The sequence below is a fragment of the Sorex fumeus genome, unplaced genomic scaffold (assembly GCF_029834395.1).
Source record: "Sorex fumeus unplaced genomic scaffold, SorFum_2.1 ptg000051l, whole genome shotgun sequence".
Lineage (NCBI taxonomy): Eukaryota > Metazoa > Chordata > Mammalia > Eulipotyphla > Soricidae > Sorex > Sorex fumeus.
Window position 1 is genome coordinate 1,107,377 of NW_026606108.1, and position 26,871 is coordinate 1,134,247.

The window sequence follows — 26,871 nt, forward strand, 5'->3', positions numbered from 1 at the left end:
TTCACTTCCTTTTTGTCCCCCTTGCTTTGGGGGCTAAGTACCCAGTGGGCTTACTGAGTTTAGGGCTTATTTAGGGTTTACTCCAGACTAGGTGCTCAGAGATCACTCCAGGCCGTGTTTGGGGACTGGAACCAGAGTCAGCTGCGAGCAAGGCCAATGCCTCAATTTCTGTACTATCCCCCCAGCCCCTCACTCCTTCCTTTTGAACCGGTAACAAGGGACCAGCAAAGAGGCGCTGGCGTCCCGGAAAACATGCAGCAACGCAAGTGCCCCAAGTCAAGTGCCTTGACAAATGTAGACTTCACGCGGATATTCTCTGTGGAGACGAGCGTTACGACGAAAGATTATAACCCATCTAGGTCCAGCCCCTGCAAAAGACGATCTTCCTTGCTGGGTGACAAGCGGAGTCAGTGAACGTCCGCAACCCGCGCCCCTTTTCCAGGGTGGCATCAGTTGGCGCGCAGCAAACGTGCCCATCTGTGGCTGGTGGGCAGGAGGCAGGGTCTCTACTCGGCTGCCACCGCGCTCGCCGCCTCTGGCTACTGCCAGAAAAGAGCGTCGGCGGCCCAGGGCGACAGTGCGCGCGTGCGTGCGGCGCCGTCCGCAGCGCGGAACACGCGGCGCAGAGGCCAGGCCGGCCGCGGCTGCGCACTGTGGGGCCGGCGCGGGGGTCCAGTCCCGCCGAGCCGGGCCTGGTGGAGGGGCTGGGCTTTGGGAGGCGTGGCCTCGTTGCGGACCCCGCCCCGGCGGTGGGCGGGGCTTGCTAGGGATTGCGGTCTGACGGCGGGGCCCGGGGCGGGGGGGGCGGGTCTGACGAGTGGGTGGCGTGGGTGTGGCCTATAGGTGGGTGGAGTCTGCGAGGGCGGGGCGCATGGGGCGGGGCCTCCGGGTGGGCGGGACCTGGACGAGGCGGGTGGGCGGGGCTGTTGGTGGGCGGGGCCTGTCGGTGGGTCGGGCGCGCGGGGCGGGGCCTGGCGGCGGGGTGGGCACAGCGCTGGCCCCGCCCCCGCGCTGCCCGGCCGCCGCACGACGCCGCGCGCGGGGGGCGGCGCGACTGGCCGCTGTGGCCCCCGGAGGGCGCGACGGCCGTGACGCGCCGAGGAGCGGGGGCGACCGGGAGCCGGACTCGCCGCTCCGCCTGCGTCGCTGCCTGTGCGCTGGCTGCAGCCCCCAAGGATGTGAGGGCCCCGAGCGGCGCGGAGCCGGGGCACGGACTAGGTAAGGCGTGGGCAGGGCCCGGCAGGGCCGCAGACCCGGACCCGGGCTCCGAGCGGCACGTCCGCCCGGGAGGCCGCGGCAGGTGCCCGCCCGCCCGCCCGCCCGCCCGGGAGCCCCTGGCCTGCGCCCCAGATGCGAAGGGGGCGCCGCGGGCCCCGAGCGCGACCCCGCTCGCGAGCAGCAGGACCAGCTGGGTTGCGCCCGAGGGCGGGGTGTCCCCTTGGGGCGAAGTTACCTCTGCGGGCAGCCCCACTGCTGGGGGCAGACTTGGGGAGTGCCAGGGCGGCAGGAAGGTGCTGGACTAGTCCAGGCTCTGCCTCCCGGGGACAGGCCCCCGCCCCCGCCCGCTCGCGTCTCCGTGGGCACCGCCGTGCCCTTTGATGGACACAGACAGTTGATTCATCTGGAAGCAGATGCGCGCACGTGGCCCGTCTCCGGTGGCTCTCACCCCTGTAGGGCGGCACGGCCAGCGTCTGGGCACTGGTCCGGCGAGTCCAAACCCCAGAGAGGGGAAGTTTGCTAGTAGGTGATGGTGGGCTCTGTGTGTGTTTGTGCGCGCGTGTTGATTTCTTTTGTCCTCCTGCCCTCTCTGTTGTTGGCAAGTCAGACCAGCAGTTCCATTTGTTTATGGTGCCAGGGATCCACACGAGATTCACAGACTCTAGGCTCACGGTTCTCACGGGCAGTTGTGAGCATGGCCAAGATTCTCCTCGGTGCAGGTTTCTCATCTTTGGTGGAGGTGCGGAGGCCCAGGCTGGCTGCCAGACTCTCACTGGTGCTCACCACGCCTCGTGTGCTTTTCTTTTTCTCTTTTTGAGCCACACCCCGCAGTGCTCAGGGCTCACTCTACTCTCAGGGATCACTCCTGGTGGTGCTCAGGGGACCATAAGGAACATTAGGATCCAACCCAGCTCAGATGCATGCAAGGCAAATCCCTTTCCCGTTGTCCTATGACTCTAGCCCCGTGCCTGTATGTTTTATAGTGCTGGCAGGGTCCATGCCCCTTCCTTATGGTGCCTGCACACTCCTGGCCCCAATGTACCTGGAGGGTGCATGTGGCTTCAGGGACCATGGATGTCAGTGCATCAAGACTCCCCCTGTGTTGGCAGTGTGGGTCAATGTGGGTCAGGGTACTTGGACCCTGTCTGCTGCTCCCAGCCTTGATCCAGGTTGGGACCAACAGCCAGAGGGGAGATGTGGTGCTTAGGAGCTTGTTGTGTGTGTGTGTGTGTGTGTGTGTGTGTGTGTGTGTGTGTGTGGTTCTGGGGATGGAACCCAGGACTCTTGCATGCAAGACTGGCACCTTCCCACACAGCCACATTCCCAGGCTGGTTTGTTTCTCAGGAGTGGCTGGGGCATTGCAGACCTTGCAGTTTGCTGCTCTGGTCTGGTGGCACCAGGACTTTGCCCAGCACTGTTGAGGCTCCCTGGGCTACCTGGACATGCTGGGGATCATGCAGCGTCAGGGATCAAACTCGGGACCAAGTGCATGCTAGACTGCACCACAGGGTTATATATTTTTGTTGTTCTTTTTTTGTTTTTGAGCCACACCCAGCTGGTGCTCAGAACTTACTCTGGCTCTGCACTCACTTATGACTGGTGGGGATCAGGATAACCTATGGGGTTTCGGGGATCCAACCTGGGTCAGCCGCGTGCAAGGCAAGTGCCCAACCTGCTGAACTATCTCTCTGGCCCCTGGAGTTTATATATATATATATACATATATATATATATTCATTCTTTGTTTCATTTTGTTTGTTTTGGGGCCATACCTGGCAATATTCAGGGATTACTCCTGGCTCTCTGTTCAGGGTTCACTTTTGGAGGGCTCGGGGAATTGAACCCAGGTTGGCCACATGCAAGGCAAGCGACGGTCCTGCTGTACTATCATTCTGGCCCTTATATATATTTTTTTTATTTTGCTTTTTGGGTCACACTTGGCGATGCACAGGGGTTACTCCTGGCTCTGCACTCAGGAGTTACTCCTGGCGGTGCTCAGGGGACCATATGGGATGCTGGGAATTGAGCCTGGGTCGGCCACATGCAAGGCAAACACCCTACCTGTGATATCTCTCCAGCCCACTAGCCCTTATATTTTTATAATAATATGATAACATAATAAGTTCTTACCCCAGAAGCTTGTGTGTGTGTGTGTGGACGCGTGCGTGTGTGTGTGCATGTTCGGGCCACACTGATTGGTACTTGGGCTACTCAGGGCTCCATGGTTGGAGGCTCATTCCTTGCCGTCCTCCAGGGACCACAAGGTGCCAGGGTAAAGCCCAGGCCTCTGCATGCAAGGTGCTGCAGCCCTTGTAGTCACAGAGCATGGCAAATAGGTGCTCTTCGAGCAACCTGAAGGCACCTCTGGGCATTTGGCGGGAGACCAGAGGAATTTTCTTGTCATCCTCCTGCCAGGTGTGGGCCGCCACTATGAAGCTGAAGAAGCAGGTGACTGTGTGCGGGGCTGCGATCTTCTGTGTGGCCGTCTTCTCGCTCTACCTCATGCTGGACAGAGTGCAGCATGACCCCGCCCGGCACCAGAACGGAGGCAACTTCCCCCGGGTGAGTCAGGCCTGGTGCTGCTCCGTAAGCACACAGGCGCGCGCGCACACACACACACACACACACACACACACACACACTCACTGTCATACTAATTAGGCTAGGGACACACACATACACAAGCTCATTAGGCTGTGCCCATACTTCACTTGGCTGCGTTTGTTCAGCCTCGGGCAGTACTGTTCCTTCCCACTGGACAGTTTCTAGAAACCTTGAAGCTAAAAGCCAAAAAGGAAATGAGAGTAAGAGCGGGATTCCAGGAAGGCGTTGCTCATCCCTGGCAGCGTTTATGGGCACCCGCAGGGCGCACCACCTGGGTGGGTTTCTGCCTTCACACTTGCGACTTCTCTGGACCTGGGCGCACTGTAGCCCAGGGGGTCTGTGCCTCTCCTGTCACGGGTTCCATTGGCCTGTGCGGGGGCCGCCAGGCACCGCGACTGACTGCCTCTGCTCTCGGGGCAGAGCCAGATTTCTGTGCTGCAGAGCCGCATCGAGCAGCTGGAGCAGCTGCTGGAGGAGAACCACGAGATCATCAGCCACATCAAGGACTCGGTGCTGGAGCTGACTGCCCACGCCGATGGCTCGCCGGCGCTGCAGCCCTACCCCATGGCCAACGGCTCCTGGCTGGTGCCGCCTGAGCCACAGCCCAGCTTCCTCTCCATCTCCCCTCGAGATTGCCAGTTTGCTCTAGGTGGCCAGGGTCAGAAGCCAGACCTGCAGGTAAGAGCCTGGCACCCTTCTCCCCTCTCGCCTCACCCCTCGTGCCTTGGCTGGAGCCCTGAGTCCGTGCCCTGCCTGGCAGATGCTGACGGTGTCGGAGGAGCTGCCCTTCGACAACCTGGACGGGGGCGTGTGGAAGCAGGGCTTCGACATTTCCTATAGCCCCCACGACTGGGATGCTGAAGACCTTCAGGTTTTTGTGGTTCCCCACTCACACAATGACCCAGGTGAGCCTGTGCGGCCTCTGCCCTGCTGGGCTGGGCTTTCTTCTTGGGGATGAGCCGCTCCTGGCTCTGCTTAGGGTCACTCCTGGCGGTGCTCAGTGGCAGCAGGGGTTGGGCCCAGGCAGCCACCCGCATGCAGCTGTCTCTCAGTGGGCTTTCTGGTGGCAGGACGGAGGCGGGCGGGGACGCAATGGGGCCATCCCTCAGGCTCCGTTTTCGGCCCCCCAGGTTGGATCAAGACCTTTGACAAGTACTATGCAGAGCAGACGCAGCACATCCTCAACAGCATGGTGTCCAAGCTGCAGGAGGACCCGCGGCGCCGCTTCCTCTGGGCCGAGGTCTCCTTCTTCGCCAAGTGGTGGGACAACATCAGTGCCCAGAAGAAAGCTGCCGTGCGCAGGCCAGTGCCGGGTGGAACTGGAACAAGGGGTGCCAGAGAGGGGAGAATGGCAGGAGAGGGTTCTAGAAGGAGAAGGCCCAGCCAGCGAGTGGGACGTGGGTGTTAGGAGACATCAGAGCCGCATGAGTGTGTCCCCTGGAGCTGAGACGGAGGCACCGGGAGGAGGGTCCCCGGCCAGGCCCTGCCCCTGCTGACTGAGCCCTCAACTCCAGGCTGGTGGGGAACGGGCAGCTGGAGATCGCGACGGGCGGCTGGGTGATGCCGGATGAGGCCAACTCACATTACTTTGCGCTGATCGACCAGCTCATCGAGGGCCACCAGTGGCTGGAGAGGAACCTTGGTGAGTGCGGGTGGGCGGGGACAGGCCTGAGGACAGACCCGGAGTGGGTCCTTTTGGGCACATCGCCACGTACTGGCCAGGTGGGAGCCGCCGCCCAGGGACCGGGCCTTTAGGACCTGTGTTTTCCGCGCCCCGCCCAGGTGCCACCCCGCGCTCAGGCTGGGCAGTGGACCCCTTTGGCTACAGCTCCACCATGCCTTACCTGCTGCGCCGTGCCAACCTGACAAGCATGCTCATCCAGAGGGTGCACTATGCCATCAAGAAGCACTTCGCTGCCACCCACAGCTTGGAGTTTATGTGGAGGCAGACATGGGGTGAGGCGGGGGAGGGCAGGGCAGGGCCCCGCGTCCTCAGCTGGCCCCAGAGTCTGCCTCTGGCCCCTTCAGGCCTTGCTGCCTGGTCCATGGGTGCCTGTCCCCACAGCCCCCATGCTCGCCCAGAGGCCTAGCCACCCAAGTTGGCAGACACCCCCCATCCCACCCCCACTCGGCCCCTGCCTTGAGCTAGTAACTCATGCCTGTGTCTCTACCCCAGACTCAGACGCCAGCACGGATATCTTCTGCCACATGATGCCCTTCTACAGCTACGATGTCCCCCATACCTGTGGCCCGGACCCCAAGGTCTGCTGCCAGTTTGACTTCAAACGCTTGCCCGGTGGCCGCATCAATTGCCCCTGGAAAGTGCCGCCTCGGACTATCACGGAGGCCAACGTGGCCGAGAGGTTCGTGACACTGCGGAGTCTGGCCTCAGCCTCTGGCAGGCTCTGCTGCCTGGGCCTGGGTCCCAGTACAAGGGATGGGTGCAGGTCGGCACCGAGACACCCTGTGGTGGAGGTCAGTCAGAACTGGCTGGCTCACACAGAAGCGAGGGGCTGTAGTGATAGGACAGTAGGGAGGGGGCTTGCCTTGCACACGGCCGACCGGGCTGCATCCCTGGCACCCCACGTGGTCCCCTGAGCACAGAGCCAGGAGGAGCCCCTGAGTCTCGCCAGATGTGACCCAAAAAACGTAAGAAAAAAGAGTGATCCGAACAGTGATTGGGCCAGAATCCGATCTGCTTTCAGAACAGAACCAGCCAAACTGGTTTTCACATTGTGACAGTCTGATCGCCGCGTATCTGAGAGGTGAAACCTGGCCGTGGTGGAAAGAAAGTCTCTTGTGCTTTCCAAACCCGCAGCTCGAGTCCAGCGGGGCCTGGGATGGGGCAGCAGGCCAGGTGCTGCTTGAGGTGGGAGCGGCCTGCGTAGCACCCACACGCATCACTGTCGTGGCTCTAATCCCCCACAAACTGCCTCTTTCCACCGTCCTTTTCTTCTTCCTGGTCTTTGCTTGGCTCACCAGTCTCGTGCCCGGCCCCCCACTTACGGGCCCCTCGGAATGTCATGGGGGCCCATGTAAGAGGAGTCCCTGTTGAGAAACCCGTTCTTGAGGAACACTGGCCCAGTTGGGTTCAGTGGAGCTGGGTGGGGTGAGCGGTGGCCTCTCTGGACCAAATGCGAGGTTGGTCTGCAGAGGTCAGGCTCTGGGGCTGTGTGCTCCTGCCGACTTGGCCTGAAGTTTAGATGGGAATGAAGGTGATGGGTGTTACTCCTGCTGTGTGCTTTGATGCAGTTCATTGTGACTCATCTTACAAGCATGGACGTTTTCCTCAGTCTCCAGAGCTTGCAGCCAGGGAGGTTAAGTTAGTTGCCCTGGTCCCTCTATGAGGGGCTCAGCCCCAGACCCCATTGCAGTGAGGCTGGAGTGTCAGAATTCATGGCCCAGAGGCATCACCAGATGAGGCTCCCTCCAGATGCAAGGGTCCATCCCCTTCGTTCCAGACACAGAATAAGAAGGTTTCTGGGGAGGGGACTCCCCAGGGGAGCAACGTCAGGCCCAGTGGGGCGTGGGGGGGGGCTTCCAGTCCCTGGCCGGCCCTCCCTGGGCTCCCATGTTCAGTGCAGTGGAGACCCCGGCTCGCAGCCTGCCTGCCCGTGGTGGGGTCTGTGTTGGTAAGGGGCAGCTGGGGGCCTGTGGCCGGGCTCGGCTCACGGGAGCTCTGTGTTCTGGTGGTTCTTCAGGGCCGCCCTGCTGCTGGACCAGTACCGGAAGAAGTCGCGGCTGTTCCGCAGCAACGTCCTCCTGGTCCCGCTGGGCGACGACTTCCGCTACGACAAGCCCCAGGAGTGGGATGCGCAGTTCTCCAACTACCAGCGGCTCTTTGACTTCCTCAACAGCAAGCCTGAGCTGCACGTGCAGGTCTGGGCCCTCCCATCAGGCGGGGTGCCCCTGTCGCGGCCCTGCCGCTGACCCCCGTGGGCTTGGCTCCTGCAGGCCCAGTTCGGCACCCTCTCTGAGTACTTTGACGCGCTGTACAAGAGGACGGGCGTGGAGCCGGGCGTCCGGCCTCCTGGCTTCCCGGTGCTGAGTGGGGACTTCTTTTCCTACGCTGACCGGGAAGACCACTACTGGACCGGCTACTTCACTTCCCGACCATTCTACAAGAGCCTGGACCGGGTGCTGGAGGCCCACCTGCGGTGAGGAGCCCCTCCAGGCTGGCCCACAGGGCCAGGGGCAGGAAGACACAGGGTCTGCGGGGCGCGAGCAGGCCGCTGACCTCTGTGCCTCTGGCTCCACAGTGGGGCAGAGATTCTCTACAGCCTGGCTGTGGCCCATGCCCGCCGCTCTGGGCTGGCCAGTCAGTACCCGCTGTCCAACTTGGCTCTGCTGACAGAGGCCCGGCGCTCGCTGGGGCTGTTCCAGCACCATGACGCTATCACGGGCACAGCCAAGGAGGCCGTGGTGGTGGACTACGGGGTCAGGTGAGGCCCGAGCGAGCGGCCGTGCAGGGTGGTGGGCACGCCCATGGGTGGAGGGTTCTGCTACTGTCCACTCCCGCCCAGGCTGCTGCATGCCCTGGTGGGTCTGAAGCAGGTCATCGCCAACGCAGCCCACTTCCTGGTGGTGGCGGACAAGGACACCTACCACTTCGACCCCGATGCCCCCTTCCTGCAGATGGTGAGCTGTGGGGGCACCCCCTTCCCTTCCCGCTCCTGGGGCGGCCGGTGGGGAGGAGGGCTGAGCCCAGCACCATCCCCCCTGCCCACGGATCCAGGACGACAGCCGCTCCAAGCACGACGCCCTGCCTGAACGCACCGTGATCCAGCTGGACACCTCACCCCGGTGAGCCCTCACCCACTCTGCCAGCTGCCGGGGGCGGGGGGGATGGGCCTGACCCGCTGGGGATCAAGGATGAGCTCCTGTCCCCCACCTAGGTCTGTGGTGCTCTTCAACCCCCTGGAGCAGGAGCGGCTCAGTATGGTGTCCTTGCTGGTCAACCTGCCCCATGTGCGGGTCTTCTCGGAGGATGGGCAGCCCCTGGCCGTGCAGGTCGGTGCCCACTGGAAGTCGGCCACCGCCACAGTCCCCAATGTCTACGAGGTGAGGTGGGAGTTGTTGGGCAGGGCCGGGTGCCGACCGTGGCTGTGGCAGTTGCATGTCCACCCTTGGTCACTCAGCAAATGCTGCTCAGCTTTGCCAGAAACACAGCTTGTCTGCCCCCAGCCCCCGTGGTCAGCGGTGGGAGGTCGTCCCCACACCCTGCATGTGAGGGACCGTGGCCGGGGTCCCTGGCTGGCGCAGGGACTAAGGCCCCCGCGCTGCCCATAGGTGTCTGTGCCCCTCCGCCTGCCCGCCCTGGGCCTGGGTGTCCTGCAGCTGCAGCCAGGCCTGGATGGGCAGCGCTCCCTGCCCTCCTCCACGCGCGTCTATCTCCACGGCCGGCGGCTCTCGGTCAGCAAGCCCGGGGCCTTCCCGCTGCGGGTCCTCGACTCCGGCACCGGAGACTTCTCCCTCAGCAACCGCTACCTGCAGGTCTGGTTCTCAGGCCTAACGGGGCTGCCCAAGGTAAGGGCGGGGCGGATGGGGTTCCGGAGGGAGCCCAGCAGGGGGGTGCTCCAGGGGACGTTGGGCCGCCTCTGTGGGCAGGCCTGACGTGCTGCTGTGGGGCCAGGGGTCAGGGCTGTGTTTCTCGGCAGAGCATCCGAAGGGTGGACGAGGAGCAGGAACACTGGCTGAGCATGGAGCTCCTGGTCTACGGCACCCGTGCGGCCAAGGACAAGAGCGGGGCGTACCTCTTCTTGCCCGATGGCGAGGCCCAGGTGAGGAATGCCTGGGGGTGAGGGACAGGGGTCAGCGGAAGGATGTGGGCTGGGGAACCTGGTCACAGCTGGTGTGCTGGGCCGCAGGCCTGTCTCCACCACTGGTGGTCAGTGATGTTCTGTCCCCGGCTCTCCATAGCCCTACGTCCCCAAGGAGCTGCCCGTGCTGCGCGTCACCGAAGGCCCGTTCTTCTCAGAGGTAGAAACCCACTACGAGCATGTCCAGCTGCTGTTCCGGCTCCATAACCTGCCAGGTGAGCCAGAAGGTGGGCCTGGCCCCATGGTCTCAGCTTGTGACCACCCCCTCCAGTCTTGGGACCCCCCAGCCGTGACCTCCCAGTCCCATGTCCCCCCAGCCCTGGTACCACCCAGCTTTGTGACCTCCCAGCCCTAAGATTGCCCCCAGCTCCATGATCCCCCTGGCCCCGTGATCCCTTAGCCCCATGGCCTCTGAGCCCAGCTGTTCAATCCCCATCCTGTGCCCAGGGATAGAGGGGCTGTCCCTGGACGTGTCGTGCCTGGTGGACATCCGGGACTACGTGAACAAGGAGCTGGCCCTGCGTGTGCACACGGACATCAAGAGCCATGGCACCTTCTTCACGGACCTCAATGGTTTTCAGGTGTGTCCTGGGGCCCTGCTGAGCCGAGCTGGAGGGCAGGGGGCTGATGGGAGAGCAGAGTCAGGGCTCCTGTGGACCCAGCCCTGAGTCCAAACCCGATCCCCCAGGTGCAGCCCCGGCGCTACCTGAGGAAGCTGCCCCTGCAGGCCAACTTCTACCCCATGCCCACCATGGCCTACATCCAGGACGCGCAGAGCCGCTTTACCCTGCATACGGCCCAGGCCCTGGGCGTCTCCAGCCTCAGTGATGGTGAGTGGGCAGGGGCCGAGGGGTGCAAGAAGGGGAGCCAGTCCTGCCCCCTTCCAGTTCAGAAAAAGAAGAGAGAACGTGGGCTGCTCTAGAGAAAAGACTGAAAGAGGTTGGTAAAGATTAGAAACCAGACCAAAACAAAAATCTGCCTTTCTGTTGTCTACACCGTCAACTCCTGACCGAGAAAAAGTGCTCGGGGGGTTGTTCTAGCTGCCAGGGGGCCCAGCCGAGGTTTGGAGATCTCCTGGGATGACCTAGGAAAGGGACTGACTTAGGTCTCAGCCTGGGGCCGTGAGAGCCGCAGGGTGCAGCCAGGTGTCCCTGGGCTGGAGAGAGTGCACCGGGTAAGCCTTGCATCCTGCCAACCCCCTTCCACTGCCCACACATTATGGTCACTCCTGAGCACTGCTGGGTGTGGCGCAACCTCCCCACCAATCCCTACCCCCATCCCACCCCCCAAGACAAGCAGAGGTCTTGACCTAAGACTGTCCTTTCCCTGGCTAAGATGTCCTCTATGCAGTTCTCTGCACAGCCACTGTCACAGCCATGCCAGGCTGTCCCTACTCAGCCCCGTTGAGGGCTGAGGCAGGCAGGACGCCAGGTCGCTGTGGGGCAGGCAGAGGGCACGTTTGCTGCGTGCGCCAGCCTGGAGCCGAACCCAAGGCACAGGCCCCCCATGGCCTCGGGACGGCTCGGCTCCTGGCACTGTTCTGAGCCTTCACAAGTCACCTCCCCAGGCCAGCTGGAGGTGATCCTGGACCGGCGGCTGATGCAGGATGACAACCGGGGCCTTGGCCAAGGACTCAAGGACAACAAGAGGACCCGCAACCACTTCCGCCTCCTGTGGGAACGCCAGGTGGACTCTGGCCGCCAGGTGACAGCTGGGCCCAGCTCTTTTGGGAGGGAGGGACTTCGCCATGGTCCCTTCCGCTCTCACTGTCCTCTGTCTCCCGCAGGTGCCCGAGCTCCTCCCTACCAGCTTCCCGTCCCTCCTCAGCCACCTGACCTCAGTGCACCTCAACACTCCCGTGCTGGCCCTTCCTGTGGCCACGAGGCCGTCGCCAGGCCCGGTCCTGCACTCCTTCCACCCTCTGGCTTCCTCGCTGCCCTGTGACTTCCACCTGCTCAATTTGCGGGCGCTGCAGGCTGAGGTGAGCCCGAAGGTGCCCCCACCCCCGTAGGTGGAGGTGAGCTGGGTGGTTCCCTGCCCCCCAGCCTTGCAACGTCTCACTCCCTCCCCCCCAGGAGGAGGCCTCACCCTCAGCAGAAGCTGCACTCATCCTCCACCGCAAGGGGTTTGACTGTGGCCTTGAAGCTAAGAATTTGGGCTTCAACTGTACCACCAGCCAAGGCAAGGTGAGGGGGGGGGCTCACCCCCATGTTTGGGGGATTCCGGGATCAGCTGTGGTAAGGTGAGGGACGCACAGAACCTGGTGTGTGGCACACAGGTGAGGCAGCGAGGCTGGCAGCAGTGCGGGGCTTGCCAGGGCTCTGAAGGGAAGGGGCATAGATGTGGATGTTATGGCTGGTGCTTACTGCGGGCCACAGGTCTCGGTGTCCTGGCAGAGGGCCCCACCAGGCCCATTCTGAAATAGTACCGTGAAGATCCAGAGCCTTTCGAGAAGCTTCTGTCTCCCTGGCAGCAGATAGTACACACCAGGCTGGCCACGAATCTGCATGTGGCTGTGGGGTGTTGCCCCAAGGGCCAGAGCTTCTGGTAGGTTCTGAGCAGTGTGCAGGTCTGCAGAGGGAGCCACCCACAGACGCACCTTCACCCTTCTCTCTACAGGTGGCACTGGGGAGCCTCTTCCAGGGCCTGGACGTGACCTTCCTGCAGCCGAGCTCCTTGACCCTGCTCTACCCGCTAGCCTCACCCTCCAACAGCACCGAGGTCCACCTGGAGCCCATGGAGGTGGCCACGTTCCGCCTGCGCCTGGGCTAGGCTTGGGGCACCGAAAGGCCTGTCCCCAGAGACACCCTGCCCCCAGGTTGGGCTGGCACCTGTCCCATCTACCTCTCAGCACTGGGGCGAAGAGCCTGCCCCCACCTGTTGCTGCTTCTGCCCGCGTGGGGGCAGCTGGGCTGTCTGGAGGCTCTGGCCAGCCTCCACTCTGGTGAGTGGCCGCCCCCCCAGGGCACAGGCCCCAGCACTGTCCCCTCTCCACTGTGGCAGTGGAGGAGATGCCTGAAGGGAAGGAGTCACCAGTGGGGCCACTGGACATGAGCCGGCTCAAGGGCCCCACTGCCTTGCGGGGCCATGCGCCCTGCTGTTCTGGGCTGCAGAATAGATGGAGCCGCTGTGTGTGGGCTCTTCTCTCAGTGCTCCGTGGCTGCGCCTGGCGTCATGGACATGGCAGGGAGCAGAACCCCTCTTGGTCTGGGTGCTGATTTGGGGGTCGGTGGCAAGGGTGGGGGGCTCTCCCTGACCCCGCTGGTTCCTGGGCTCCGCCCCACTGACATCTGGGGTGTCAGACTTCTCTCCTTAGCACAAGGCCCTGGTGCGTGGTAGTCTGGAGTGGCAGCCGGGTCATGGAGCTGAAGCAGGGGAGGGCTGCATGGCGCTTGTCTCAGCTGGAGCAGCAGAGAAAAGGTCTGGTGGTCTTCCTAGACGCGGGATCGCTACTTGGTCAAGGCTAGGTCTTTTGTGGAAACGCTGAATGAAACAGTGAATGTCAGATTTCCAGACACCCTGATCTCGATGAAGGGTGCGTCCAGAATCCAAGTTCAGGATGCCCAGGCTTGCCCACGAGCCAGACTTTCACCTGGGGTCATTCCACTACATCCCGGCACCGACCTTCCAACTCCAGACTTTGCGCGACTCCTGTAACCCAAACCACACCTGCCGTGTTTCTGTCAGAGCCTGCTGCTTCACAGCCCATAAACTCACTGACTCGTGGGCTCCGTCAGGTTCTTGTCGCCATTGACCAGACCTCACAGTTCCTGTGTCCGTGTGTGTACTGGGGGGCAGTGGGGAGTGTGGGGTGGATGGGGGTGGATGCTCTCCGTGTGTGGGGTAGACGGCCAGGTATGCGGACAGCCGGTGGGATAAGGCGCCCCCTTCAGACACAGCCTTAGACGCGGAGTGAAGAACCTTCCTTACCACTGCCCCCGAAATTGGTTCCAGGGAAAGTCCCCAAGGACTGGAACTCGTGCCTACCCGTGCCTACCTTGTACAGGGGGCAGGGTTCACCCTGGCACCACTGCCTGTGGCCCTGGCTCCAGCAGCAACCACCAGACCACCGACCCAGGCACTACCAGGGGTGGGTGTCCTCCCAAAATACTGAGTTCTTGTGGGCCAGAGCCAGACAAGAGTATACATAGGACATGAGGCACTTGTCCTGCGTGTGGTTGACCTGGGTCTGATCCCCAGCATCATGTATGGTCCCATGAGCACCACCAGATTTTGGCCCCAAAGAAAGTTCTCCAAAAAGCTGCCAAAGCTTGGTCTGCCTAGAAGGATTACCCAGAACTTTAAGACTTTCCCCACTCATCTTCATTTCTTGTCCTTTGTGTAGCCTTCCACTTGTTCTGGGCATCTGTGTGGCATGCAGCACGTGGCACAGGGCTGCCACCAGGATCCCCAGGGACGAGGCCCTCACCTTCACTACAGAAGAGCAGATATCCTGCTCATTGGCTCCCTGCTCTGGAGGCTGGGCAAGGAGCAAAGACAACTTAAATCTTTTATGGCAAACCTTTATTTCCCAGAAAGACTTCCCGAGGCAGCTCCAGGCTGAGGCCTAGAGAACAATAGATTCAGGAAGGCTGCTCGGTGGGAATATCCTTCAGGGTAGGAAAGTCTCTGACCTCAGGCAGCTCATGCACTCCGGCTAGAGGGCTCAAAGGCTCAATCCTCGTTGCTTAAACAGCTGCCTCAGGGCCTCTTCCATTTGCTGGTTGGTTCCCTGCAGCCCCCTGACCACCTGCGCTGCCCACTCAAAGTACTCCTGGACCCGCTGTTCAGACCAACCTGCGGAAGCGTGGACAAAAATTCGCTGCTCTTGTCCGGCACGGGTTTCAGCCCTTTAGATGGACAAGGCGCCCCCGCCCAGCTATGTGCTACTCTAAGGAAGCACATGCGGGCCCTGAGGCCCAGAAGGCTGGATCCGGGAAATGGGGGGGGGGGCCACGACGACGACAACACACAGCCCAGGGGCTTCCCCTTCCAGCGGCAGAGGGTGGGGCTTACCCTTCGGGGTGCAGCGGGCCAGGTCCCTCAGGTTGTAGAGCTTGTCGGCCAGCTTCACCAGCTTGGCCCCGGGGCTGCCGTGGGGCGCCCGCTCCACCTGCAGCCGCTTCCTCTCCGCCTTGGCCAGACTCTTGTCGTCCGTCACCTCCTCCACCAGGCCCCGCACCTGGGCCCCGAAGCGGCGCTCCAGCTCCTCCAGGCTGGTGTCCGTGTCCTCCACGGTGTCATGGAGCAGGGCCGCCTGTGGACAGCGCCCACTCAGCCGCGGCTGCGGCGGGGTCCCCCACCCCGGGCGTCACTTACCTGCAGTACCGCGATGTCGGCGATTCCTGCCTCGTGGGTCAGGATCCGAGCCACACCTGGGGGCGGGAGGGCGGGGCGGTCAGACCCCACCTGGGGGCGGGGGCGGGGGCGGGCAGACCCCGCCTGGGGGCGGGGGCGGCAAGACCCCACCTGGGGGCGGGAGGGCGGGGCGGTCAGACCCCACCTGGGGGCGGGGGCGGCAAGACCCCACCTGGGGGCGGGGGCGGGGGCAGGGGGCGGCCTGGCGGTGGCTCTGGTCGAGTGACCCGAGGAGCAGCTCCGACCTACGGCGGCTGCTCCCGGTCCCCCCGAGTCCCACCCCCACCCACAGGGCCGTCGCGCACACCGATCGGGTGGTTGATGTAGGGGGTCTCCTCGGGGTCCTTCCGCCGCTGGCTCCGGTGCTTGCGCGCCGCGAAGTCGGCCGCGTCCAGCAGCCGCGCCGCCTCCGACTCCATCGCTGCTCGCGGAAGCCCACAGCGCCCCCTGGCGCCGCGGAGGTCTGGCGCCACTGCCCGGGGAGCTCCGCCGGGGTCGCAGGAACCCGCAGGAACGAACCCGCGGTCTCGCAGCCCGCTGAGTCCCGCGCTGGAAGCACCGTGCCCGGACGCCTGGAAGGAGGATTTTGTTTTTTTCTGCTCTTTGGGTCCAAACGAGGATGCTCAGGGGGTCACTCCTAGCTCTGCACTCAGGAATCACTCCTGACGGTGCTCGGAGGAACTTGTGGGTGCCGGGGATCGGCCCATACAAGCCCTCCCCACTGTGCTATCTGCTGGCCCCACAAGTGCATGTCTGTCTTGGTGGCTGCTTCAAGTCCCCAGGTGCCAGCCAGGGGGCCCCCGGGAATGAATGTCGCCAGGGCTGCCCTGGGAGTTTGATGTTGTTGAACTTGGTGCTTGACCCACTCTCCGCCAGGCTGCGAGCCCTAAGCTTCCCTCAGATGAAGTGGGGCGGGCACGAGAGGTGACCCCAGCAGAGCACCCCCCTACGAAATTGGAGCGTGTCGGGCCGGTAGCATGGCAGGGCCCCTCCTGAGGGCGGAGGGCAGGTGAAGGCAAGGACTGCCCTGGGTTTCCCGCTAGGCTAGGCGGTTGCCACGCTGCAGGTGGTGGGGAGGGACGCTCCAAACGCTCAAATGAGGTCTCGGGGGAGCAGGGGGATGAAATGGGGCGGGCCAAGCCCCCGGGAAGCCCTGCTGGAGCCCAGAAGCAGATTAGCTTCAGCTCTTAGGACTGTCATCTCTTCTGTCCTCCTCCGCTGCCCGGTCCAGCAGGGGCTCCCCCTCCAAAGCCCAAGACAGAGAAACTCCAGGTTTGTGTTCCTGGGGCCCCTGGGCATTGCCCTTTTATTTCACCCCTGTCAGCAGCAGCGGCTTAGGCCGACCAATGTGGGGGTTCCTAGGAGCAGTGCCAAGATCAGGAGGTGCCGCCATGGGTTTCCAGAGGAGCCGGTGCCCTTTGCTGGTGGGCCTGAGTGGGGGGTTGCTGCTACTCCTCAACTGGGGGTCCCTGGTGCAGCCCATTGATCTCTCAGGTAGGACACTGTCCCCCAACCCCAGGTCCCTCTCTGAGAACGCCTGGACGGGAAGGGGGTGATGTTGGCTGCGGGTGGGCGGGGGCAGCCCTGCCCCCAGCTCTCCAACTCTGCCCTCCCCCCACCGTGTCCCTCCCTACAGCGCTGGCGCATCACCCCCACTTATGTGAGACCACCCGGGCAGCGGACGGCCGCCGCTTCCCAGGCTTCTTCTGCCCCAGGCTCTCTGATGACCCCGAGCAGGCTTACTGCTGCCACATGCAGGCCGCGGGGGGTTCCTGCTGCACTCTGGCAGAATTCGAGGCTCTGTACCAGGTCAACCTGTCTTCCTTGCCGTCCCCGCCCATCTTCCGGTGAGACCCGGGCTCGGGTCAGGGGGCTCAGAACTACGAGCAGGGGTGGCGGAGTGGCGGGGCAGAAACGCCCGCGAATGCACGCACGGGATTGCACACAGTGCATTCCTGTGTGCGAGGGGGAGTCGGGCACGTGAAGGCAGGTGACAGCGTTGGAGCTGCGGGAAGGGAAGTACCAGCGCGAGCGCCTCGCAGTCCGGAGGTCGCACACGGGGCCCGCCTCTCCGCGGGATGGCTTTAGGATACCGTTGGGCCCCCGTATTTCTATCGCAAAGCCCACGTCTGTCCGCGCAGGGGAGCCCCAACTTTTCCGGGGCTCTGCAGCAGGGCCAGTACCCGAAAAGTCCACTCTGTCCCGCAGGGGCCCCGGCCCGCTCTTGGCGCTGGGCCTCTACAGCCTGCTTCTCGTGGCGCTGATGACGGCGGACCTCGTGCACTTCTGCCGCGGCCGGGGTCGGCGTCCAAGCCGGGTTTCACGCAGCCCGAGCCCCTCGCGCCAGGCACTCCCCCCGCGGTCCTCCACGGCGCGGCCCCTGCACGTCCCGGTGGGCGCGGACTAGGCGCGTCGCGTCTGCGTCTGCGCCTGCGCACCCGCCCCGCCGCCCCGCCCCTCCGCGCGGGGTGCGCTGGCCACGCCCCCTCGGCGCGCTGGCCACGCCCCGGGGCGGGGCTCCGCGGCGGACTCCCGGACACTGCGCGTGCGCGGGCCAGGACTTTGCCTCCGCGATGACGGTGAGTGGCGCCCGCGTCCCTGGGAGTGGGTTCCCCAGCGGCCCCCGGCTGCGCCCGAGCCCACCCCGACCCTTCCGGCCCCGCAGGCCAGCGCCGTGGAGGAGCTGCGCAAAGAGGGCAATGCGCTCTTCAAATGCGGGGACTACGAGGGCGCCCTGGCCGTCTACACCCGGGCCCTGGGGCTGGGCGCCGCACCCCAGGACCAGGCCGTGCTGCATCGGAACCGGGCCGCCTGCCACCTGAGGCTGGTGAGGCCTCGTGGGGGGAGGGCGCCCGGGGCCCGGGGCGGGGCCCGCCCAACGCCCTCCTTCTCTCGCAGGAGGATTTCGCCCAGGCGGAGAGGGAGGCGTCCAGAGGTAGGAAAGGAGGGCGCGGGGTCCCCGCACCCCCGGCGCGCACCCGCCTTCTCGCTTCCCACGTCCTCGGGCCTTTCCTTCTCCGCAGCCGCCCGCGCCTTTTCCGTGGCCGGACTGGGCTCCCGCCCGCCTCCGGCGCTGGAGACCTCTCTCTCCTCTCGCCGGGAGACGGTGCTCCCTGGGGTGCTGACGGAGCTCCCGTTTGTGCCCAGCCATTGAAAGGGACGGTGGGGACGTCAAAGCGCTGTACCGCCGGAGCCAGGCCCTCGAGAAGCTGGGCCGCCTGGACCAGGCCGTCCTGGACCTGCAGAGATGCGCGAGCCTGGAGCCCAAGAACCGAGTTTTCCAGGAGGCCCTGCGGAGCATCGGGGGCCAGATTCAGGAGAAGGTAGGGCTGTGGGGAGGGCGCGCGCGCACACACGCGCACACACTCACACACACACACAGAGCTGTGGGGACAGAAGCTGTGTCAGGACCATAGGGGACCGCTCACGTAGCCACGACTAAGGAAAAGCAGATTAAAATCATCTCAAAGCCATCTCGCACAGGAGAGACCTTGGGGTTGGAGCCCCCGCAACCCTTCCAAAAAGGAAAAAAAAAACAGATCTGTTTGATCAGACTTTGTGCTTTGGTACTTATGTTTTTGTGTATTTTTTTGTTTTGTCTTTGTTTTGAGCCCAAGCCTGGCAGTGGTCAGGGGTTACTCCTGCATCTGTACTCCGGAATTAATAATCCTCGCCGTGCTTTGGGGACCATATGGCATGCAGGGGAATGAACCTGGGTTGGGAGTGTGCCGGCAAGTGCCCTCCTCTCTGGGCCTACTCGGAGTGGTGTGTTTTCTTCTTTTTTTCCTCTGATTTTTGGGCCACGCCCAGTGATCCTGTCTCATTCAGGAATCACGCCTGGCAGTGCCCGGGATCAAACCCAGGTTGGCTGATTGCAAGGTAAGCCCACTCTTGGCCACACCCCCAACACTCAGGGGCTTCTCCTGGCTTGCTGTTTGGGGATCATTTCCGGCAGAGCTGCCCGGCTCGAGCACAGCTCTCAGCACATAACTGGGTCTGTTCTGTGATCCCCTGAACTGACTTGTCCTCCTGGACACGTGGTGGTACTGGGTAGATGTATTGCTGCCTTGTTTGTGGTGGTGAGAAGAGGGAACCGGCCACATTGCCCAGGATTAGAGGTGCTGTCCTGCTGCACCCCTCTAACTCTAGTCCCCAGCGTGTTTGGACATGAGGGAGGATGCTTGTTAAATGAGAAATGGTGGCAGTGAGGGGGAAGCCTCCTCCCAGGGGAAGGGCACCTGTGTGCCAGGATTTGGACATGTATACCTGCCGCTGTGTGGCGTTTTCTCTGTGCTCGAATGTGTAGGGCTGGGCAGGGAACCTGGGCCTTCCATGGGAGAGTGTTGAAAAGGCGCACATTAAAAGGCTAATCCTGTGGCCTTGGGGGAGAGACTAGGATCAAGAGGGCTTTTCAGAGGAGATTTTGCTCCACCTGCTTATTCATTTTTATATGGAGACGCTCTGTGATCCATAAAGTCAGTTAAAGGCATCAAAAGGAAAGGGAGCCCTAGTGCAGAGGGCAGGGCATTCGCATTGCACGTGGCTGGCGTGGGTTCATTCTCTGTCATCCCACATACAGGTCCCCCTGTACCGCCAGGAGTAACCCCTGAGCAGGGCAGGGTGTGACCCCAAAAGCAAAATAAATAAAAAACATCAAACGACTCAAGCATTGTAAACAAACTCGAATTAGCTAGTTTGGTGGTAAAGATGCGGGTCAGAGAACACAGTGCAGGCTCTTCATTGAAAATCTGAGTGGGCAGCAGGTGGGTCTTAGGGCAAGCCATGGTATGGGCAGTGGCTGCCCATTAGCCCCACAGGGAGCAGGATCAGACGTAGCCCTCCTAGGACTGGCAGGGGATGCTGCCTTAATGGGTTAGTCATGTCTGCTGTAGAGGCAAGAAGGCAGGAGCGACACATGTGCCACCTTCCCTCCCAGGACCTGGGGACGGACGTAAGGGCCCTGAATGATGTTGCTTCTTCAGCTCTTCTGCTAATAAGGCAATGCTGGCCCTTTTCACACACACACACACACACACACACACACACACTTATATATATTTATTTTGCCCATACCCGGCAGTGCCTGGGGCTTACTCTTGGCTCTACACTCAGGGTTTATTCCTGGCAGGCTCAGGCTCCCATATGGGGTCCCAGGGATCGAATCAGGGTCAGCCATGTGGACAGCAAACACCTTACCCGCTACACTATCTGTCCAATCCTTAGATCATTTAATAAGTGTAGCACTGTAGCACCGTCCTCCCGTTGTTCAGCGATTTGCTTGAGCAGGCACCAGTAACGTCTCCATTGTGAGACTTGTTGTTACTGTTTTTGGCATATTGAATACGCCACGGGGAGCTTTGCCAGGCTCTGCCGTGCAGGCAGGATATTCTTGGTAGTTTGCTGGGCTCTCCGAGAGGGACAGAGGAATCGATCCCGGGTTGGTCGCGTGCAAGGCAAACGCCCTACCCGCTGTGCTTTCGCTCCGAAGAAGCGTAAAAAAGGAGAAATCTAGAGCTAAAGGGCATGTTAGCAAAAACCTCCAGGTGAATGCTGAGCTCAGTGCTGGGACCTCATGCTCTGCTGGCATGGGACAGGCTGCCTCGGGCGGCAGGACGCCTGGATGCTGCCGCCTGCCTGGTACCACCCAGCTGCCCAAGCAGGAAGCGGCTGGAGGGAAGTTTTGGAGAAGCGGCCGGGCGAGTCTCTTCCTGCCTGGGCTGGTGTAGGCGCCCCAAGCCTGAAGTCCTTGAGGGACTTCAACAGCGCCCCTGGCAGAGCCGGGGTCAGGCAGGGAATGGGGTGTCCCCATGGGACCTGCTGGGGTTTGACTGGCCACTGGGTGGTGTCCCTCCTAGGTGCGCTACATGTCCTCGACTGACGCCAAGGTGGAGCAGATGTTCCAGATCCTGCTGGACCCGCAGGAGAAGGGCACCGAGAAGAAGCAGAAGGTACAGTCTCAGTGTCCACCAGAACCACTTGCCTGCGCTGGCCTGTCCCCACTGAGCTGTGAGCAAGCTCGTCCCTCCCCTCATGGAAGTGAGAGGTCGAGGGTGCTGTCGCCTTCCCTGGGTAGCAGGCCAGGGCCACGTGCACTGCCCATGCTGTGAGAGCCTTCCCTCCCGCAGGCTTCGCAAAACCTGGTGGTGCTGGCCCGGGAGGAAGCCGGGGCTGAGAAGATCTTCCGGAACAACGGGGTGCAGCTCCTGCAGCGCCTGCTGGACACGGGGGAGACTGACCTGATGCTTGCGGCCCTGCGCACGCTGGTTGGCATTTGCTCGGAGCACCAGAGCCGGGTAGGTGGCCTGTGCCTGCCCGGTCTGTCTCTCCCTCCATCCCCCTGTTCACCTGGCACGAGCCTGCAGATGTGTTTCCCTTCATCTGCCTTCAGAGAAACAGAGGCAGGCTCTATGGGGACACATAGTACTTGTTTGGGGGGGGGGGTGTCATACCATTGGCCACACTCTAACTTGGTGCCACCATCCACCTCCCCTCACAGACGGTGGCCACCCTGAGCGTGCTGGGCACACGGCGCCTGGTCGCCGTCCTGGGTGTGGACAATGAAGCCGTGTCACTGGCCGCCTGCCACCTGCTCCAGGTGATATTTGATGCCCTTAAGGCCGGTGTCAAGCGAGGTTTCCAGGGCAAGGAAGGCGCCGTGATTGTGGGTGAGTGCAGCTAACCACGTGGGGTCCCAGGACTGTGACTAGTGACAGCCTGGTGGGTCCCCCTCCTGGCACTCCCCAGAGCCTCCTGTGTCCATTGTCCCCAGATCCCGCCCGGGAGCTGAAGGTCCTTCTCAGCAGCCTCCTGGATCTCCTGACTGAGCCGGGGGTGTCTGGCCAGGGTCGTGACAATGCCCTGACGCTGCTCATCAAGGTGGTGCCCCGCCCGTCTCTGAAGGACCCTGACAACAGCCTGACCCTCTGGGTCATTGATCAAGGTAGGACAGTGCTGGGCTCCACCTTTTCTGTTCCTGGCCCCCTGCCCCATTTTCCGTTTGACGGGGCTCTGCCTTGCCAGGTCTGAGGAAGATTCTGGAAGTGGGGGGCTCGGTGCAGGACCCCCCAGGAGAGCTCTCAGTCACCGCCAACAGCCGCATGAGCGCCTCCATCCTTCTGAGCAAGCTCTTTGACGACCTCAAATGTGACGCCGAGAGGGAGAATTTCCACCGCCTCTGTGAGAGCTACATCAGGTGTGGGGGGGCCCTCCCCTGTTTCAGAGCAACCTCCACCCTGGGGAGGGCACGCGGTGTCATCAGGTTGGCCTCCCTGAGGAGCTGGGGCGGTGCTCTGCGGTTGGGGTTTCCGGAAGGGCCCGGGGGAGCTGCAGTCCTGGCATCTTCCTGCCGGCCTGGCTGTGACCGCAGCCCTGTACCTGCAGGAGCTGGTTTGAGGGCCGTGGGCTGGCCGGGAAGCTGCGGGCCATCCAGACGGTCTCCTGCCTCCTGCAGGGCCCGTGTGAAGCCGGCAACCGGGCCCTGGAGCTGAGCGGCGTCATGGAGAGTGTGATTGCATTGTGTGGCTCCGAGCAGGAGCCGGAGCAGCTGGTGGCCGTGGAGGCCCTGATCCACGCGGCTGGCAAGGCCAAGCGTGCCTCGTTCATCACGGCCAATGGCGTCTCGCTGCTGAAGGACCTGTACAAGCGCAGCGAGAAGGACAGTATCCGCATCCGGGCGCTGGTGGTGAGTCTGGCAGCCAGGCTGGGGTGGGTGGCCAAAGGGAGCAGCGGGTCCCCAAGGGTTCTGGGACAGCCTCGCCACATGTGGGGTCAAGGGGGCCATCTGAGGCTCTCAGTGGTGACCCTCTTGCCTCTCCCAGGGGCTCTGTAAGCTCGGCTCGGCTGGAGGCACTGACTTCAGCATGAAGCAGTTTGCAGAAGGCTCCACCCTCAAGCTTGCCAAGCAGTGTCGGAAGTGAGTGGTGGCAGGCCTGGGAGGATCCCGTATCAGGAGTGAGTGGTGGTGGGCTCGGAAGACTCTGTGGGGGCTGAATCCTGCCTCAGCAGGGGATTGGAGGTCAGAGAGGCAGCCCAGGCTGCCCCGTCCCTCTGTGCCCGACTCTGAGGCCGCCCTGGCTCCACGCCCACAGGTGGCTGTGCAGTGAGGAGATGGACGCAGGCACCCGGCGCTGGGCCGTGGAGGGCTTAGCCTACCTCACCTTTGACGCTGACGTGAAGGAGGAGTTTGTGGAGGACACGGCTGCCCTCAGGGCCCTGTTCCAGCTCAGCAAGGTAGTGCTGGGGTGGCTCTGGGCCCTGGGCCCCATCTCAGACTCCCCTTTGGGCCTCCCTTGCAGTGCTCACAGAGGCTGTGTGGTTGGACTTGGGCCCTACCTCACGCCAGGCGTGAGCTCAGAGCCAGAGAGAGCACAGCAGGAACACACTTGCCTGGCATGTAGAAGACCCTGATTTTTGTTTGGCTTTTGGGTCGCACCCAGCAGTGCTCAGGGCTGACTCTTAGCCTGCACTGGGGGATCATTCCTGGCACGTTCGGAGGACCATATGGGATAGCAGGATTGAGCCTGGTTGGCCGTGCGTAAGGCAAACACCCTTTCTGCTGGACTGTCGCTCTGGGCCCATGCCCACCCTTGTTTGGGTCCTCGCGCCACATAGGGTCCCCTGGTCCTCTCCAGGGCTGGTGGGGAAGCTCTGCGTACCCCAGGCGGGGGGTTGACGCCCACCCTGCCTCTCCTAGTTGGACGAGCGCTCGGTGCTGTTTGCCGTGGCCTCGGCACTGGTAAACTGCACCAACAGCTATGACCATGAGGAGCCCGACCCCAAGATGGTGGAGCTGGCCAAGTACGCTAAACAGCACGTGCCTGAGCAGCACCCCAAGGTGAGATGCCGTGAGGGGCTGCTGACACAGCTCCTTCTGCCCTGGCCCTTCCCCTCCCCCACCCCCGGCCCCCAGCTCTGGCCCCAGCTCAGCACCGCCTTTCCTAGGACAAGCCGAACTTCGTGCGGGCCCGGGTGAAGAAGCTGCTCGCAGCAGGCGTGGTGTCGGCCCTGACGTGCATGGTGAAGACCGAGAGCCCGGTACTCACCAACTCCTGCCGTGAGCTACTCTCCAGGTAAGGCAGGTGAGCGGGTCCTGGCCCCCTGGCCACTGAGCCCCCAGCATTGACCACCCCCATTTCTCCGGTAGAGTCTTCCTGGCTCTGGTAGAGGAGGTCGAGGACCGTGGCACCGTGGTGGCCCAGGGCGGGGGCAAGGTGAGCTGGCCCCACTCCCTCCTGCCGGTCCTTCTGGAAAGTTCCCCAGAGCCCCCAGCACTGATACCTGGGCGGTCCTGGATTGTTACTTCCCGTGTCCAACCATCAGGGGACGCATTTAGAATTGCATGGTAGCTCCGGAGAAGGGATGAGGCCTGAACCGGGGTGGGTTGGGGGGGAGGAGGCGGGCAGGGGACAGCCACCATTGGGCCTGATGTCGGGGCACCTGTGATCATCCCATAGGCCCTGCTCCCGTTGGCTCTGGAAGGCACAGACGTGGGGCAGACCAAGGCAGCCCAGGCCCTGGCCAAGCTCACCATCACCTCCAACCCCGAGATGACCTTCCCTGGGGAGCGGGTGCGTGTCTTTTGCTCCTCGGGGCGGGTGGGAAGTGACGTAGGGAGGTGAGTGGGGGGCAGCCCTAACTGGTACTGAGGGTGCTCACAGATCTACGAGGTGGTCCGGCCCCTGGTCTCCCTGCTGCACCTCAACTGCTCAGGCCTGCAGAACTTCGAGGCACTCATGGCACTGACCAACCTGGCGGGTATCAGCGAGCGGCTGCGGTAAGGGCAAGCCTGGATGTGATGGGCCCTCACTGGGTACTCAGTCACTGCTCTGAGCTGCCTGTGTCTCCCATGAGTTGTGACAGCCTCAGCTTCCCGCTGTCCGAGCAGGCGGGTGGGGAGGGAGGCAGCTTAGGGCTGAGTGCCAGCAGCTCCATCAGCCTTGGTTCTTGAGAATGACCCTGCACCCCACACTCACACCCGCAGGGCCAAAGGGAGGAGATCCAGCAGGTCAGGGAAGGGGCACAGGGATCACATCCTTCTGCTGCCATCCAGGTCTCAGCCCCCCAACTCCTGCTGAAGTTCCACACGCTCTGAAGCTAAGCAGGGTGGCAGGGTCCACTGCAGGCCTCTGTTCGCCTGCCTGCTACAGGGGGTTTCCCCAGCCATTGGGGGTCTGGGTGCCAGGCTGCTGATGCCAACCCCCTGCCTGGGCCCTGCAGACAGAAGATCCTGAAGGAGAAGGCGGTGCCCATGATTGAGGGCTACATGTTCGAGGAGCACGAGATGATCCGCCGGGCCGCCACCGAGTGCATGAGCAACCTGGCCATGAGCAAGGAGGTGTGGCCTGGGGCCCCCCAGCCAGCGGGAGGGGGGTCCTTCCTGGCAGGGTTCGGTCCCCCGGACCCAGCTGCCACCGAGTATACGAGCAAATTGGCCAGGAGCAAAGAGATGCAGCCCAGGGCCAGTGGGGCCTGTAGGGAGCTGGTGCTGGTGGGGTTCGGCACCCCCTAACCGTGTTGCACCCCTCTGCTCTTAGGTCCAGGACCTCTTTGAGGCCCCAGGCAATGACCGGCTGAAGCTGCTGGTACTGTACAGTGGTGAGGACGATGAGCTACTTAGACGGGCAGCCGCTGGGGGCCTGGCCATGCTCACCTCCATGCGGCCATCACTCTGCAGCCGTATCCCTGAAGTGGTCAGTGTATCCGGGGACCCCCCGGCCTAGGGGCACTTGGTGGTGGGAACCCCCTGGGTGAGGTAGCTGTGCTCACTCTTCCCCGTGCCCTCCCGCCTGTAGACCTCACACTGGCTGGAGATCCTGCAGGCCCTGCTGCTGAGCCCCAGCCGTGAGCTACAGCACCGGGGCGCCGTAGTGGTGCTGAACATGGCCGAGGCCTCCAGGGAGGTGGCCAGCACCTTGATGGAGAGCGAGGTTCTGGAGATCCTGTCAGTGCTGGCCAAGGGCAAGGAGGGCCCAGCTGCCAGGGTGGCGGCAGCCTGCCTAGGCAAGGCTGTGGAATACGGGCTGATCAAACCCAACCAGAATGGAGAGTGAGCTGCAGGCACTGTCTACTGTTTGCCTCCACTGCCATGCACAGTGCGGAACACTCTGGAACCTGCTTCTCCAGCCACCTGCCTCACGCAGCAGCCCAGGAAGGAGCAGGTGCTTCCAGGCTGGCCCGAAGGCCCCGGCTCTGAAAGGGCACATCCCACAGCCTCGCCAGCTGTGAGCGTCACTGAGCCTGCACCAGAAGATCCCCTTCCCCCCAATAATAATAAAAGTGTGGGTGACATGCTGTGCTTTCCTGGCGAGGGCGGGGTTCGGGAGAGGGAGACTGGGTAAGTTAGAGGGTTGAAGGGTATAAACTTACTTGGGAGATGGCGCAAAGGGCTAGTGCACATGCGGGGGTCGTGTTGTTGGCACGGCTTGGGCATCTCTGGTGTGACCCCCGATAAAACAGAAGATTCCTCTCAGAACCCAAAACTCAGGCCTCAGTGACCAGTGGGCTTATGGTTTGGCTCTAAGTGCCTTGACTTGCTTCGCTATGGAGGATCGTCGGGATTCGGGGCGGGCGTGCAGGCTAGGGAATCCAGCTTTTGAACCCGAGGGGGTCCTTGCGGCGCCTTGCGCAACTGCCTGCGCGCCTCCAGTCTTTTAGTGATCATTGGCTGGGCAGAGATGAGTGACACGTTCTGAGCCAATGGGAGGTGGGTCCTCAGCCCACTACTTCCGGCTGTGCTTCAACCTGGCTGCGCGCCGTCGCCGGCTTTCTCCGAGAACCACCGGACCCTGCGCCGCACAGGGTGAAGGGCTGAGCCGCGGAAACCAAAAGCGCGGGTTTTGTAGGCTCTGGGCTCTGACACCGAGCTACACGGCCC

At 62.8% G+C, this 26,871-nt stretch overlaps 3 protein-coding genes across 4 annotated transcripts; 2 read left to right on the forward strand and 1 right to left on the reverse strand.

The window, feature by feature from the left end:
* The first annotated feature begins 1,024 nt into the window (after window positions 1–1,024).
* On the forward strand, window positions 1,025–12,982 carry MAN2A2 (mannosidase alpha class 2A member 2). The gene is made up of 23 exons (XM_056124265.1): window positions 1,025–1,217; window positions 3,639–3,780; window positions 4,243–4,500; window positions 4,583–4,727; window positions 4,953–5,153; window positions 5,324–5,464; window positions 5,605–5,778; window positions 5,999–6,185; window positions 7,524–7,701; window positions 7,777–7,979; window positions 8,082–8,264; window positions 8,346–8,460; window positions 8,558–8,625; window positions 8,718–8,883; window positions 9,112–9,348; window positions 9,480–9,602; window positions 9,742–9,856; window positions 10,089–10,222; window positions 10,330–10,471; window positions 11,209–11,345; window positions 11,428–11,622; window positions 11,717–11,827; window positions 12,261–12,982. The coding sequence occupies exons 2-23, from the start codon at window positions 3,649–3,651 to the stop codon at window positions 12,411–12,413; spliced, it is 3,498 nt and encodes a 1,165-aa protein (XP_055980240.1). The 5' UTR covers window positions 1,025–1,217; window positions 3,639–3,648; the 3' UTR covers window positions 12,414–12,982.
* Window positions 12,983–14,148: 1,166 nt separating this feature from the next.
* On the reverse strand, window positions 14,149–15,450 carry HDDC3 (HD domain containing 3). The gene is made up of 4 exons (XM_056124638.1): window positions 15,307–15,450; window positions 14,961–15,016; window positions 14,658–14,898; window positions 14,149–14,438 (listed from the first exon to the last, which is right to left on the reverse strand). Exons 1-4 carry the CDS (start codon window positions 15,416–15,418, stop codon window positions 14,308–14,310), a joined length of 540 nt encoding a protein of 179 aa, XP_055980613.1. The 5' UTR covers window positions 15,419–15,450; the 3' UTR covers window positions 14,149–14,307.
* Window positions 15,451–17,669: 2,219 nt separating this feature from the next.
* UNC45A (unc-45 myosin chaperone A) lies at window positions 17,670–26,283 on the forward strand. Of its 2 annotated transcripts, XM_056124328.1 has the most exons (19): window positions 17,670–17,826; window positions 17,898–17,934; window positions 18,147–18,322; window positions 20,855–20,947; window positions 21,125–21,292; window positions 21,496–21,664; window positions 21,769–21,939; window positions 22,020–22,191; window positions 22,380–22,680; window positions 22,817–22,911; window positions 23,087–23,228; window positions 23,692–23,832; window positions 23,940–24,067; window positions 24,142–24,208; window positions 24,452–24,565; window positions 24,656–24,771; window positions 25,215–25,332; window positions 25,532–25,687; window positions 25,790–26,283. In XM_056124328.1, exons 4-19 carry the CDS (start codon window positions 20,864–20,866, stop codon window positions 26,045–26,047), a joined length of 2,400 nt encoding a protein of 799 aa, XP_055980303.1. In that variant the 5' UTR covers window positions 17,670–17,826; window positions 17,898–17,934; window positions 18,147–18,322; window positions 20,855–20,863; the 3' UTR covers window positions 26,048–26,283. The 2 variants fall into 2 exon arrangements, with proteins under 2 accessions (XP_055980303.1, XP_055980302.1); XM_056124327.1 differs by lacking the exon at window positions 17,670–17,826 and having other exon boundaries at window positions 17,921–17,934; window positions 18,023–18,322.
* Window positions 26,284–26,871: the final 588 nt, after the last annotated feature.

What these genes read in the sequence shown, in the direction of transcription:
- UNC45A (XM_056124328.1), top strand. Translation starts at nt 20,864, where the DNA reads ATGTCCTCGACTGACGCCAAGGTGGAGCAGATGTTCCAGATCCTGCTG. An exon ending in CTTGCCAAGCAGTGTCGGAA is followed by an intron (nt 22,912 to 23,086) that starts GTGAGTGGTGGC and finishes CCACGCCCACAG; the next exon opens with GTGGCTGTGCAGTGAGGAGA. An exon ending in GGTATCAGCGAGCGGCTGCG is followed by an intron (nt 24,772 to 25,214) that starts GTAAGGGCAAGC and finishes TGGGCCCTGCAG; the next exon opens with ACAGAAGATCCTGAAGGAGA.
- HDDC3 (XM_056124638.1), bottom strand. Translation starts at nt 15,418, where the DNA reads ATGGAGTCGGAGGCGGCGCGGCTGCTGGACGCGGCCGACTTCGCGGCG. An exon ending in CTACATCAACCACCCGATCG is followed by an intron (nt 15,017 to 15,306) that starts GTGTGCGCGACG and finishes TCCCGCCCCCAG; the next exon opens with GTGTGGCTCGGATCCTGACC. An exon ending in GGCCCGCTGCACCCCGAAGG is followed by an intron (nt 14,439 to 14,657) that starts GTAAGCCCCACC and finishes ACGCTTCCGCAG; the next exon opens with GTTGGTCTGAACAGCGGGTC.
- MAN2A2 (XM_056124265.1), top strand. Translation starts at nt 3,649, where the DNA reads ATGAAGCTGAAGAAGCAGGTGACTGTGTGCGGGGCTGCGATCTTCTGT. An exon ending in GTCAGAAGCCAGACCTGCAG is followed by an intron (nt 4,501 to 4,582) that starts GTAAGAGCCTGG and finishes CCTGCCTGGCAG; the next exon opens with ATGCTGACGGTGTCGGAGGA. An exon ending in AGCCTGAGCTGCACGTGCAG is followed by an intron (nt 7,702 to 7,776) that starts GTCTGGGCCCTC and finishes TGGCTCCTGCAG; the next exon opens with GCCCAGTTCGGCACCCTCTC.